Genomic DNA, 15045 nt, shown 5'->3' with positions numbered 1-15045 from the left:
GAGTTATATTCTTTTATAACATACTGGTGATCTAGCAAGTAAGCGGAGTTCTGTGATGGGATAGAGGGGTGTTGGGAGCCTTTAATTTGTAGGACTAATAGCCAGTAGTTCAAAAGCATAGGTAACAAGCTGGACATTTGATTGGCATGTGAAATGAGGACAGTCTTGTGTAACTGAGCCCTTAAACTGTGGCATCTTTCACTATTTCCAGGTAGATATTGTCAGAATTGAGTTGAATTTTAAGACACCCTATTGGTGATCAGAATTGAAATTGGTACCAGTATCCTTACTCCCCAAACTAAATCCATTATGAAGGACAGGTACTTAACCTTATAACAACTTTTTCGTTAACTAAGAATAAGAATTCCTAAGTTAGGGATACTACGACTCTATATGGAAACCAACATCTAACTTAGGTCAAGAGGGATAGTTTTGGCATGTAAAATGTTACAAGAATTTTCAGTGATCATTTGAAAAGGGGCATGAAAAAGAAACCGGGCAAGCAACTTGTGTTTACACTTTTGTTTACTTAAGAAGCCCAATTAAATGATTTGAAAGTGTTTGGAAACATGCTGTTTGCCAAATGTTCCCTCTGAAGCCCTGAAATGATCCTGAGATCTTTGGCTTCTTCATAACTTCTAGAGCAAACACAAAATAAAATAGTGACATTTTTCCTACAAAAATATTTTGTGATATCACTAATGATCATAAAATGAAAACATGCCTGGAAGAAAGTTCTGACAATTAGAATGTATTGTATGGGTGAATTTTAATGTAACCTTGGCAGCCACATGAACCTATCGAGTTATTAAAGCAGGTCAAGGCAGGCACATACCAGGGAGCTTTAGACTTGTGACTGGAAGCTTTAACCAACTGAATAATTGAGCACGGCACATTCCAAGGAAATGAGGAGGAAGGCCAGCCCAGGGATAATACTGGTAAGTTTGCATGAGAATTCAAGAAAGTAAGCCTGACCTAAGGGCTCCCAAATGGGACCATTAACACTTCTTTCTTCCTCAGGTAAAAATCAGTTCCCTCAGCGTTAATGACCAGTTTTGCAGAGTCCTATCTTCATTTCCCTTCTTTGTCATAATCTCTTCTGAGTTAGGTAGAAACAATGAGTTTCAATTGCCTAAGTATGGAAGCTTCTAAATGTTATAAAATTAAGGAATTTTCCAAGTAGAAAGAACTCAGAATTTGACTTTCCGAATTCTCAGTTTCTCAGAGGAGGTACAGTTGGTCCCCAAGAACATGGGGACTTTCAAGGGCCCCAAGGTCAGTAAATGGTAGAGCCAGAACCACGTAGAACTTATTTTCCTATCTCCTGCTTGGCACTCTTTCGCCTGGACCACAGCAGTATAATCAAGCTGATTTATTTGGTCACATAAGGACTTTATTCTAAGTCCCACTTCATGGAGTTTTCAAAATCTTGGTGAGTAACAGACTTCCAGAAATTCACAAATATTTTCTACTAAGTATAATTTTCAGAGATGATCATAGCATGTAAATCTAGTAATTCTCTAATCTTTTTCTAATTACCAAATTCCAACTTTCTAATTACCAAAGGTTTCCATATGGATTTTTTGCTTTCTCTATTTAATCTTGCAATTAAGAAAGTTACCATTTCTTTTAAAAGGAGTCTCCCACCCTTTTTAAATCATTAATAATATGCTAATATAAATTTCTTTTTCCTTTAAGTGTTTATTTATTTTGAGAGACAGAGAATGCAAGCAGGGGAGGGGTAGAGACAGAAGGAGATACAGAATCCCGAGCAGGCTCCGTGCTGTTAGTGCAGAGCCTGACATGGGGCTCACAATCCCCCGAAACCATGAGATCATGACCTGAGCTGAAATCAAGAGTCAGATGCTTAACCAACTGAGCCACCCATATGCTACTGTAAATTTCTAATTCGAGAAAATGCATGCAGTTTTACTGCAATGTTTTCAAGGTGAAAAGAAATTCTATTTGCAAGAAGCCATGTATCATAGGCTTTAGGATACTAGGAGAAATGATAACTCAGGAGCCAATATTCAATTCTTCATTTTGTGAATATTTGTTTAAGTCATTATCTCAACGACTTACTCTTAGCAAGTAACAAGTGAATTAGAAAGAGTTGGTCAGGGGCGCTGGTTCAGTCAGTTAAGCATCTGACTCTTGACTTTGGCTCAGGTCATGATCTCACGGTTTATGAGTTCAAGCCCTGGGTCAGGCTCTGTGCTGACAGCAAGGAGCCTACTTGGGATTCTCTCTCTCTCTCTCTCTCTCTCTCTCTCTCTCTCTCTCTCTCTCTCCCCCTCTCTCTACACCACCTTCCCCCTCCCCCACTCACACATGCATGCTCTTGCTCTCTCTCAAAGTAAATAAATAAACTTAAAAAAAAAGAAAAAGTTGGCCATAAAGTGTAAAGGCATCCTTGAGTAAAATGTCTTTGCATGTGTATGTATGTGCATGTGTACTATTGCCAGCTATTATTAATTATTCCCATGGCAGACTTGTGCCTAAGACTATACCTCATTATAAAAGCAAACAGAAGAAGAAACTGACCCATAAGGAAAACAAACAAACAAAATGCTGTATTCAAACATCTACTCTTCAATAATGGTAAGGAAACATAGCACATGCTTGCCAAGAACGTCTCTTTCTGTACAAATGTTCTCTTTCCCCCACAAGTTTGCTCCAGACAGAAAAATCCTTTTTTAAGATTAAGAATAAGCACAAGCCAAGAAAAGCAAGGAAATGCAAATTTAGGGCTGACACTGCAATGTCCTTAACCCCACCAAAGTTCCCTCACAAAGACTCAAAGGTTCTACTTGCATGGCTGTCTTGATAGGCAAGGGTGTGGTCTAAGCAGACCCCATGCACAGGTTCTGGGTGTGTTCCACTGACATTCGAGAAGGGCTTTGTGCTCTCCTCTGCTCTGGCCTCCTCTGACAGTCTTACAAGGAGACGCTGTATCACCCACACACACACCTGCCCTCTTGCCTTCTGGCCATCACTCACAGTGAAGCTGGCACACTGTGAGATCTCCTTGGCTGGGCATTGGGGAAGAGGACATTGGAATAAATGGAGAGGCCAAACATGAAGGCTACTTGGATTTCTCTATTTGGATCCAAATTTGAGCCAAGACTATTTAACTGAACACCCACGGAGTTTTCACAGGCTGACAGCCAGTAGAGGACAATTAGCAGTGATAAGAAGAAGCTGGGAGGAAATGGGCACAAATTCTCACCAAGTCCTGATGGTTTTGAAGAATATGATTCTCTGTCATGGACTAAGACCCATGAGTAACATTTCTCATGTGAAAAGAAGCAGAGTGTTTGAGAAATGGAATTACCCAGATATGCTGCTATTTTAACTGAAAACAATTCTTCTGATCTTAATGGTATGCTTGTTCACTGACTGAGTGAACACAGGATGGGAGGTAGGTTCTCAGAAGTTCATTTTTGAAAGCAGGGACCCACTAGGGCTGGCACTTAGCAGCAACTTAGCTCTTCTTCCAATTTATTGTCTAATTACAGTTATATGGAATGAACAGAAGAAGCCTGGCATGTGGGCCACAAAAACTATAATCCAGCCCCCTTAAGCTAGGGACAGAAGAGCATGTTCTAGATTTTAAGCAAATGTACATTCTCCCTCCATTAAATAGAACATTCCCCTCAGTGATACCCATGATTTGAACAAAGCTTAAGGAGAAAAAAGAAACCCTTAACATCTGTGTGGGCTGGGAATGTAAGTCAGTGGGTGGATTCTGAACACTGCTAAAGTGATTGGGAGAAAAAACATGTTTATTTGTTAAAATGGAAACAATCAGTAACGACAAGGGAGCTGAAATATTTAGACAAAGCTGTAATGGAACCCAGAGGACATTTTTTTTTCAGTTCTCATGAAACAAAGTTCTTCCCTATGAAATAGCATACATATTTTTATAATTCCTTTACAGGGTACTCATTTCTCATATATATATATATATATATATATATATATATATATATATATATACACACACACACATACATATACATATATATACATACATACATATATACATATATATACATACATATATATACACATACATATACATATACATACACTTATTAGCATACACATTGTATGTATGTATACATATTATATATGTACAAAAATACATTTACACATATTATCAAAAACCTTGTCCCAGGTTTGTTCTTCACTGTTAGTTGTGCTGTGTCTTGCTTATCCCGTTAGGTAAGATACATATCTCTATTTACATTAGTTGCCTGGGACATTATAAACACTTGTCTTTAACATGACTGTCACCAAGGTAACCTGATGGTATTCTAAGTTGGGAGTGACACTAATTTTAAACTAAAAGTGGGGCGCCTGGGTGGCTCAGTCGGTTGGGCGTCCGACTTCAGCTCAGGTCACAGTCTCGCGGTCCATGAGTTCGAGCCCGGCATCGGGCTCTGGGCTGATGGCTCAGAGCCTGGAGCCTGCTTCAGATTCTGTGTCTCCCTCTCTCTGCCCCTCCTCCGTTCATGCTCTGTGTCTCTGTGTCTCAAAAATAAATAAACGTTAAAAAAAAAATTAAAAAAAAAAAAAACCTAAAAGCAGGCTAATAGAGCCCTAGTTACATGGGATTAAAAATACATTTTGGCTCAGATTTTTTAAGACTTGTGTTTAAGTGCAGCAAACTTGCTGCCAATTCCGGTTTGTGCAATTCATTTCCAATCAAATGTGATACCATTGGTTGAGTAACGGTATTTACAGAGGACCTCTTTTTCTTCCCTTCCCGATGCACCCTCTCTTTCTGTACCTCGCTGCAAGGGTGCTGATGCAAGAGGAACGCTTGTGTAACTACAGAGCACCTTGAGCTGTTCAGGCCCACACACCAGCGGAAGAGCTAGCCAGTAAAATCCAGAGTCGTACTACTTTACATGAGGCTATCATGTGCCATGAGGCTATGATACGGAAGTGGCTGTGAAACTCATCTTCTCTCTACGGTGCCGGCTGGGTTTTATGAAATTGAGAAGTCCTTTGGGGCTACAATTTAAAAGTAGGGTGATGCTGGCCCTTAGAAAAGAATGGAGTATTTCTTGAACTTCAAATCTTGGTTTCTGGTCATGTCATTTTACTACAAGACTGCTGTTCTTTTTTTTCTTTTTTTAATTTTTTTAATGTTTTATTTATTTTTGAGACAGAGAAAGACAGAGCATGAGCAGGGGAGGGGCAGAGAGACAGGGAGACACAGAAACCGAAGCAGGCTCCGGGCTCTGAGATATCAGCACAGAGCCTGACGCAGGGCTCGAACTCACGGACCGTGAGATCATGACCTGAGCCGAAGTCGGACGCCCAACTGACTGAGCCACCCAGGTGCCCCAAGACTGCTGTTCTTAATGTCAAACTGGTGTCACTGGTGTCTTCTCATCTAACACGGGGTACGTGGCTCTCATTACAACAGTGCAGACTCAGTTATAAAAAACAAGACTTTTAATACACAGAGTAAGATTTCCCTTCTCTAAACTGGTCTCAAGCATGTATCAGTAAATAGTAGTACAGAACTTTGCTGAACTACTGTTATTAAAGACATGTTATGTCTTTAATTAAAATGGCTTCTAGACACTGTCTGTACGTCTCATTTTACAATGACAACAATAGCCACTATTTATTCAGCAGCTACTGTATGCCAAGCACTCTGCCAAGGGCATTATATACATTATATCTCATTTACCTGAACTGATATTAACAGTGCATGAAAATTTTAGCTTTCGTCATGGTGACAGGCCTGAAATAATCGGCCTCTGTCCATGCGTATCTTAGCTGGAATTTGGAGCATGAAATTCTACAGATCCTTTTCTTATAGGGAATGCAGACTGTCCCATTAGATTAACTTTCTCCTAGCCTCTCAGTTCTTTGGGCTGAATTTCAGGGAGTTCAACTGAACCAACGATGGTATTGGCCTCTATTAGGTAAAATGCAGTATGGAACTATCTTACCTTCCTTCCCCTTCATTAGTGCCAGACCAACACCCCTTATCTCAAGTCCTATATTTATCCTGAAAGCTAACAATAAAGCATGAACCACAGACACACTGAGCTAAGCATCATCTGTACCCCAGAGACCAGTCGTTGAGATTTTAAACACTGTGCCATTTACTAGAATGGACCCATAGTCATGCTTCGTATGAAGAGTAATATAGTGAGCATGAAGGCATTCTAGCTTCATGCTTCTTTTTATAATTTGGCTAGAACCTGTCATTTTTGAACCAATAGTAATATTATTGGCATTATCTTCTATATCTATAAATTTGAAACTTAGCATTATTGGACAGTTTGGAATTTTAATAAATATCTTTGCAAACTTTCTTAAGAAAATGTTGATATAATTAAGAAAAGGACATTTACCACATTGCCAATGTGCAAATATTTTAATGTTCGTTTCAAGTCACAGGGGCTTGCCAAACTGGCTTTTGGAATCAAAGTCTGTTATTTGTAAAGAAATTATGCCATTACCTAATTCAAGCTCACCATGATCTCCATTATGTTTTAAATTATGTTATATCCCATAATCTGTTATATTACCATAAGTAACTATAGTAAAACATTATTATATTATTCCACATACTTACCATCATGTCCTCTAATTTGAAAACACCAACTAAACACTTAAAAACAATATCATCTACACAGAGTGACTTCTTTTACTTGATGTTTAATAAAATAATCTCCTACAAATGTTCTGAAAAGGTTTTCTTATGAGCTATTGGTATTAGGCAAATAAAAATTACAAACGGTTTAATTATCACGTCTTAAGATTTGCTAAGTCCAAGGAACTATTTGGGGTAAAGCAACTTAGCACATCAAAAGCACACTAATTAAATGAAGTGGAAGATGATGGGAATTGATGAAATATATGAATTGTAGGATGTTTCTTTAAAAAATAATTTCAGTTATAAAACCTTAAATGAAATGTTGACAAGGGTGGCTTGCTTTAATAAAGGGATAGGAATGTTTAGTAATTAGCATGTTAACTATAAAATATAAAAATGTTATTTTTAACCTCATAAAAATTTGATATTTATAGTGTTATAGTGGTAATTCACTCAATATGCCTTTTTCCACAGGTAAAGGAAAAAACTTCAGTGTAGATCTGATCTAAAGTATAACAAGTTTCAAAGAAGGGGAGGGTAAGCTAATGAAAAATGTTATACAAAATGCTTTATAATGCAATTAAAATGTTAGTGGTTTTAGAACTTGTGTTACTCGATAATTATGGCAGTAGTCTCTTAACCATCAAATATTTTCTTGTTCAAATTGAAAAAACATACCTGTACAGCCAGTTTTTCCTTTTTTGCCTGAATATCCCATATCACAGTGGCAGATGAATGAACCTTTCGTGTTTTCACAGGTTCCACTTAGGCAGATATTTGGATTTAGGTCACATTCATTGACATCTGTAAAATACAGATATTATTAATACATATAACTGTTTGGTATCATTGAAAACTTTTCTCCCTGACAGAAGACAAAAAAAGGGACCATATTTACAGAGCTCAATTCACACCTGCCACACTCAGTTCATACCGCAGGCCACCCCAGCAGACTGGCTCTGTATCTGGGCTACAAGCAGGAGGTCACGTAATCAAATAGACTGACTCTAGGCTGTGTATAGAGCCTGTTTATGTGACAGTCTAGAAAACTTTTTAAAATGACATATTCTGTTGCAAGATAAAAATTTTAATTCAGCCTGAGACTGCCAACATGTTAGATTCCGTATTTTAAAAGTAAGTATAGATGCACTATTAGTCTTAGTTCAGGTCGTGACAAACTTCACTTCTTGCCCAAATTAAAAATTTTCTGTTTTTTATGACATTCACTTTACTGGGTTTTTTTAAGTTTATTTATTTGACAGAGACAGAGACAGTGCGAGTGGGTGAGGAGCAGAGAGAATCCCAAGCAGGCTCTGCAGTGCCAGCACAGAGCCTGATGCGGGACTTGAACCCACAAAACCACAAACGAGATCATGGCCTGAGCCAAAACGACTGAGCCACCCAGTCACCCCTATGATATTCACTTTAATTTATAGGGCTTCATAAATATTCAGTAAGGGTTTTCTGAAGATACAAATGTGAGATAATTTAAAATTTTAATTCTAGACTCTCACTTCTGGCCAAGATGGAGTAATAGAGGTGGAATTTGCTTTCCCATGGGAAACACCAGCAAAAAAACAACAGAGGCAACAAAGACAGTGATGCCTGAGAGAAAGAAAAGCTAGGTGAGCTCCATAAATGCCCTAGATTACAGCGTATGGACAGTTTTAAGTCCATGGCATAGGGAAGGGGATGAACGTTGGAGCCAAGTAGTGTCCCAGAGTTGAGGGGATACTGCTGGACATCCTGGAAGGTCAAGGTAGTCAGAGTTCACAAGGAAGAGTAAAAGAAAGAAGGGAGAGAGAGAGCTCTGGGAATCTGCAAAGGGTCCCTGTCATATATTCAGATGAGTAGTGATCAGTGCATTCAGGTAAAGAAACTACTCGAAGCTAGGGGAAGTATCACTCAAAAGAATTAGAGGGAACAATCATCAGGGCTCACGGAAGGCCTGTAATTGTGCCTGTTCCTACCAGTCAGATTGAAAAATCTCATAATTTAGAAGGGTCTTCCTTCAATAATGGGGCAAAATAAGCCTTACAGCAACTGCTGCTTCAAAGCATAACATCAAACATTTGAAAAGACCCATCTGTTTCCAAATAACTGGGTTGCAGAACAAAGCCCAAGAATATTTCTAGGGATACAAAAATATCTAGCGCCTAGTAAGTCAAAATTTATAGTGTCTGGCATTCAATCAAAAATTACCAAGCATTCAGTGAAGCAGGAAAATATGACCCATAATGAAGAAGAAAGTCAATTTACTGAAATGACCCAGAACCGACACAGATGATGGAATTGGTAGACAAGGACATTGAAGCAGTTATTCTAATTCTATTTCATATGCTCAAAAAGCAAGAGGAATGACTGGACATAGAGAAGATGTGAAAAATGACCCAAATCAAATTTTTGGAGATGAAAACTACAATGTCTGAGCTTAAAAAATACTGAATGAGATTAGATATTACAGAAGAAAACTGTAACAAATTTGAAGACATAGCAATAGAATACATCAATACAATCAATTGTAGAGTTTGTCGCATTCTTGTCAGAAATAAATTTTGCTTGCCTTTAGTAAAAATATTTTAAAGGCCTAGACTCTAGTCACAACAGAAGAAGGGTTAAGGAGACAGAAATAATGCACAGACACAAAATAAGTGTATGTGTGGAGTTGACCAATGGTTAACTCAGTCCACATAACATAGCTGACAAGAACATTATGTCACAGTCACAAGAAAGTTGCTCTTTGGACTGCTGGCTTTGAAATATTACTAATATGCTCCTAAATATCCTTACTTTCCCCATAGGATCCATTTATCAACTACCCAAACTAGTGCTAAGTCATTTAACAGGGCTTGTGAATACCCAGACAAAATGGAAAATTCTGTTTTCTTTTCTCACCTACACAAGTCTTCATGTCTTCAGATGCCATGAATCCATCATAACACAAGCACCTGTACTCCCCGGGTATGTTTGTACACTGACCACCATCACAGATATTGGGGTTATCTTCACACTCATCAATGTCTGCAGAGAATAAAGCCAACAATAGTGTGTTGTTAATATTAGTTCTGTTATTAAAGGGTGAGAAAGTCCAATAAACTCAGCCTATTTGCATAAGAGAATTAGTTCTCAAATCCAAATGTCCCATCAATTTATCCTGGGTGAAAAAGCAGAAAACCATTTTCAAGATTTACAATACACTATTCAGGATCAAGATCCGCACCCTCTTAGAAATCCGTCATTTAATTAGTAATTTTATTCCTGATATGAATTTATCACTCAACAATGATTATGAATTTTATTTTTCTCATTGTCAAATGTAAATGCCTAAGATCTATCATCTGGTTTACTGCTATTTTAAAGGTGAAGTTTGCTTAAAATAAGCTTATCTACTTTGATGCATTTTTAGTAAAAATATTTATTTTCAACATTTAACTATTATGGTCAAATTTATATTTTAGCTTTTCAAGGAGATTTTTCTAGATAAGATAAAATAATTTTGATTCCTAAACCCAAGGCCTCTTCTTAACGGAAACCAAAGTGAAAACCTGTCTTACCTACCTCCCTTCTCATCTCTAGCTGACGACATGGCTCTTCCAGCCCGGGATGATACAACAGGAAGTGAAAATTAGAGCAACAGTTCTCAAGTGTTAGCACTTGGAGAACTTGTGTAAACAGATTATTGGGATCTATCCCCAGAAGTTTCTGGTTCTGTAAATCTGGGTAAGGCCCAAGATTTTGCATTTCTAACACATTCTCGAGTGATGCTGATGCTGCTGGTCCAGAGAATCTGGGCCCTGAGTAGCACTGAATAAACCAAAAGATCAGATTCTTCAAAATTCTGATCAGTAAGGAAACCAAATTTTATACTCCATATGCCAGGAACTGTGCTAAGCACTCTGTACACTCCCCCACACAAGCAATCTGAACCCTATCTTTTAGATGAGGAATCTGATGCAAAGGATCTTTATTAAGGACATGCAGCTAAAATATGTGACAAAAAATTTTTTCAACTCAGGACTGTCTGACTCCAAAATATGGGCCCTGAACCACTCTAGGTATGGACCTGTTATTGAAAGATTTCATAGGAAGCTAAGCCCTACTCACCAGTGCATGACCTCTGGTCGGGCATTAGTGCAAATCCTGGCTGACAGCTACATTCATAGCTGCCTTCCGAGTTTGTGCAGAAAGTCTCACAATTACCATTCATTATGCTGCATTCGTCGATGTCTAAGAAAAATAAAAACAACATCACCTTGCTCTGTGTTTGAGATCATGGCATGGGATTAAAGTTTCCAAAGAAAAACAAAACAAGACAAAAACATCCTAGGGCAACTGGAAGTCATTGGGTCATTCAATTCCTTCAACACATATAAAGGACAAACCTACCATGTGCTAGAGATAAGAATCTAATAGTGAATGAGACACATCCTATCCCTACCTTCATCATGCTTATGTTGCAGCTGGGAGTTAAATGAACAATCAGTTACACAGTACATGTTGTGCCACATGCAATGTAGGATAAATGCTAGGGACAAAAGAACAATCCCAGATATGATAATGGGCACGTGGATGAAATTCTCTGGGTCACATATTCAATTATAAACTTGACATTCAGTTAGATCGGCTGAGATTCCAATCCTTTTCAAGAACCTGAGTTGGAATTCTCAGTTGTCCTGGGCCATGTTTCAGAAAAATTTGGGCTGATTTATGGCTTTGGGTGGAAACCATGTGAGACTTGGCAGTTCCACATGATGTACACCCCAAACCAGGCAAAAACTGGCAGCTTTTAAAAAGTTTCACTTTGACTTTGGGCACAATAAACCCAGAGGGCTTTCTATGCCACTCTTCCCACTAAACCCACAGAGGGCCGTCCACAAAGCAAAATGCTTGTCCCACAAAACCCCGTCTTTAAGAAGTGCCAGACCTGGCCTCCATCTCAACGTAAGATATGAACAGAACACAGTCTTCTTTCCAATAATTATTCTTTGAAATGTCTTAACTGATCTAAACCACCTAAGGGCAGACACCGTACCCTATGTTTTTTGTCTTTGTCACAGAACCCAGGCTTTGTTTATGGCAGGTGGTTAGTAATCACTTGCTGATTTGCCTGGGTACGCACGTGCATAAACAAAGCATGTGCTACCGTTCAAAGCAGCACGGCTCAAATTATACTTGTTAGAGCTAAAACATACAACATCCTTCATTTAAATGGTTCTTTAAACAGACAAGGGAGGTGAGATCCAAAGATCGTGAGCCACCATGAAAAGAATTTTTACTTGCAGGAAAATAAGGAAGATAAAGTAAAAGTAACTAGTGATGAAAACAAAACTCAGAGAACATTGTTTGGGTGTTTTAGGAAGAGACTAAATAAAACCTAAAATGAAAGAGAGAACTTACCGACACAGAACAGCCTGTCAGGAGTTGGATTATAGCCAGGGTTGCAGGCACACTGATACTTCCCTATGAGGTTCACACAACGGCCATTGGGGCAGAGGTTCGCACTCAGTTCACACTCGTTGATGTCTGTTTAGAAAATAAAAATAGTTAACATCCAGACAGAAGCTTCTAACTGTGGCAGAAGCGTGGGTTGAACAGCTGAGGACAAATAAGTGGTCTGAAAGTCTTCTTCCTTACCTATACATGCTGAGATGTTGGGGGACAGCTGATGACCAGGAGGACATTCGCAGCGGAAGCTTCCCTCTGTGTTTAGGCAAACACCTCCTCGGCACAGGAGAGGATCTCTCTGACACTCATCGATATCTGCAAAATGGTGATGGCCCATGTTGACGATGGTGGTGGTGTCCTAGTCCAGGACCCCAGGCCAGTGCCCTCCTCAGTGCACCCAGTTGGTTAGAGTCCTGGCTGCCCATGGCTCACAGACTCCCTTCTTGGAGAACCACTGTCCCTCTCACCCAGAAATGTCTGAGAGGCGAGAATTATACCCCACCCCTGTGTTGGGGGCTTCCCAGTGGCTGGCACGGGACTGTACAATGTGGCCTCCTTGTCTAACAGCGGGACAACTCTTTGGTGCCATTCATATTCCAGAGGCCCCTGTAGGATCAGGTTAGGGCTAAGAGACCTCTTTCCCTGCCCTAATTTGCTTCCCTTACTTCCTTATAGCTTCTTTCTGAGAGTACTACCTCACAAAAATCCCCATCTCAGGCCTCTCTCTAGGGAACCCGATCTAATACAGCCAGCGTAATCAATCTCTTTTTCTAGATGTTGGGCAGAAGCCCCATAATGTGACCTCCAACACAGCTAATGTTTGAATTGTTCTCTCTTCCATGGGGTGTCTCTTCCAGGTGTTAAACTCACTTCTTAGACCCATAACTGGTATCCTAGGCCACCTGCCAACTCACAGCATGAATTCCCTCATGTTTTCTGCATGTCAGTCTCCCTCTGCCCCAGACTGATTCTGGACTCACTGGTCAGGAAACCAGTCCACTGGGGGAGCTGGGGAATCCTGGGAGGGAGGCTCTGAGTTATCAAAGCTTCAGGGAATCCCTCTCTTCCTGTGCGGATCAGATGGTCACACACTTACCCATGCAGTTCTTCATCATCATGAATCCACTTTCATAGCCCTCGTCACACTTGCATTCAAAGTCCCCTGGGGTGTTCACACATTGGCCTCGGCCACAGAGGTCAGGGGATATTCGGCATTCGTCGATGTCTGAATGAAGGCAGTAAGTGGCAGCACATGAGTATCAGGACAGCTTTCATTCTTGTGGCAATATGTTAAAGGTGAAGAGTTCTAAAGGGTGTCCCAGGAAGGGGAGCCCATCACTGACCTGTGCAGTTCCTTTCTTCAGAGTCAAGAGCAAAGCCACTGTCACACCTGCACTTAAAGCTGCCAATGGTGTTTCTGCACTTGCCGTGGGTGCAGAGGCTGGGAATCATCTTGCACTCGTTGATATCTTCAAGAAAAATAAAATGTGCAGAAAGTTCCTGAGCATCCTATAAGGAGTTTTCCATGCCCCTATTTTATTTTTTAATGTTTATTTATTTCTGAGAAAGAGAGAGAGACAGAGAGACAGAGAGAGAGAGAGAGGGAAAGCACAAGCAGGGGAGAGGCAGAGAGAGAGGGAAACAGGATCTGAAGCAGGCTCCAGGCTCTGAGCTGTCCGCACAGAGCCCCACCTGGGGCTCAAACCCATGAACTTCAAGATGGTGACCTGAGCCAAAGTCGGATGATTAACCGACTGAGCCACCCAGGCGCCCCTCAATGCCCTTATTTAAAACCCAGGAGGGTCCTGATTTAAAGTCTTGGCAATATGCATTGTATTGTATTGTATTGTATTGTATTGTATTGTATTGTAATGTATTGTATTTTTAATGTTTATTTATTTTTGGGAGAGAGCGAGAGAGAGAGAGTGCCAGCGAGCACGAGCAGGGGAGGGGCAGAGAGTGGGGGGGGGTATTGGGGGTGTGGAAGGAACAGAGGATCTAAAGCAGGCTCTGCACTGACAGCACAGAGCCCAACGTGGGGCTTGAACTCATGAACCGTGAGATCATGACCTGAGCCAAAGTCAGACGCTCAACAGGCTGAACCACACAGGTGCCCCTTGGCAATATGCAATTTAAAGAATGTGTGATGATCCATGAGAACTATGATTTTGTAAATGCTTCTAGTCTTTTAAACTTCTACATTTTAGAAAGCAATATTAGGGAAGTAGAGGGGGTGTTTATTTGGACTTTTAGAGCCCAGCACACTGCCTGATACATACCAAACACTTAAGTATTTGCTGAATGAATGACTAAATATTCTAAACCACTAGCATCCATACTTAAAAGCACATAGAAGATGACTGGCATATATTGCTTCACAGCAACCAACTGAGAGTATAGTGGAATGAGATATTCATCTATTCTTTTTGATGCTTCTTTGGATACACCTAAAATATAAGAATGGCAAAAAAGATGCCATTTATAATTTAAACTATTTGTAAATACTGTATACTATTTAAAATATTTTCTGAATTATGTATAAAATTTAAAAATTTTTCTCAATTAATATTAAGGTGTTACTAATATAATTAAAAGAGTTTCTTGTACACTAGGAGACTGCATAGGTACCCTGTGATCTCCTTTCAGGAGTTTTTTTTTTTTTTAATGCTTATTTATTTTTGAGAGAGAGACAGAGACAGAGAGAGAGACAGAGTGCAAGTGGGGGAGGGGCAGAGAAAGCGGGAGAAACAGAATCGGAAGCAGGCTCCAGGCTCTGAGCTGTCAGCACAGAGCCTGATGCAGGGCTCAAGCTCACAAATGGTGAGATCATAACCTGAGACGAAGTCAGATGCCTAACAAACTGAGCCACCCAGGTGCCCCTCCTTTCAGGAGTCTTTCTGAAGCAAGACCTAAAGTTCAAAGTATACAAGTTCATTTCTACAAAATGTCATGAAAGACAAATTAAATCTCCA

The 15045-nt window shown here is 39.8% G+C and overlaps 1 protein-coding gene across 1 annotated transcript in view; it reads right to left on the bottom strand.

The window, feature by feature from the left end:
* The window catches only part of FBN1 (fibrillin 1), a 232824-nt gene that overhangs the window by 62252 nt on the left and 155527 nt on the right, over positions 1-15045 (bottom strand). The window contains exons 25-31 of the mRNA XM_042942113.1: positions 13417-13542; positions 13170-13298; positions 12263-12388; positions 12026-12151; positions 10733-10855; positions 9524-9649; positions 7307-7432 (exon numbers count right to left, since the gene is read on the bottom strand). Of these exons, the coding sequence (XP_042798047.1) occupies positions 7307-7432; positions 9524-9649; positions 10733-10855; positions 12026-12151; positions 12263-12388; positions 13170-13298; positions 13417-13542 (882 nt within the window). The remainder of the gene's footprint in view (positions 1-7306; positions 7433-9523; positions 9650-10732; positions 10856-12025; positions 12152-12262; positions 12389-13169; positions 13299-13416; positions 13543-15045) is intronic.

Source organism: Panthera leo, chromosome B3 (assembly GCF_018350215.1).
Source record: "Panthera leo isolate Ple1 chromosome B3, P.leo_Ple1_pat1.1, whole genome shotgun sequence".
Classification (NCBI taxonomy): Eukaryota; Metazoa; Chordata; class Mammalia; order Carnivora; family Felidae; genus Panthera; species Panthera leo.
This window is presented reverse-complemented; position numbering and strand designations above follow the sequence as displayed.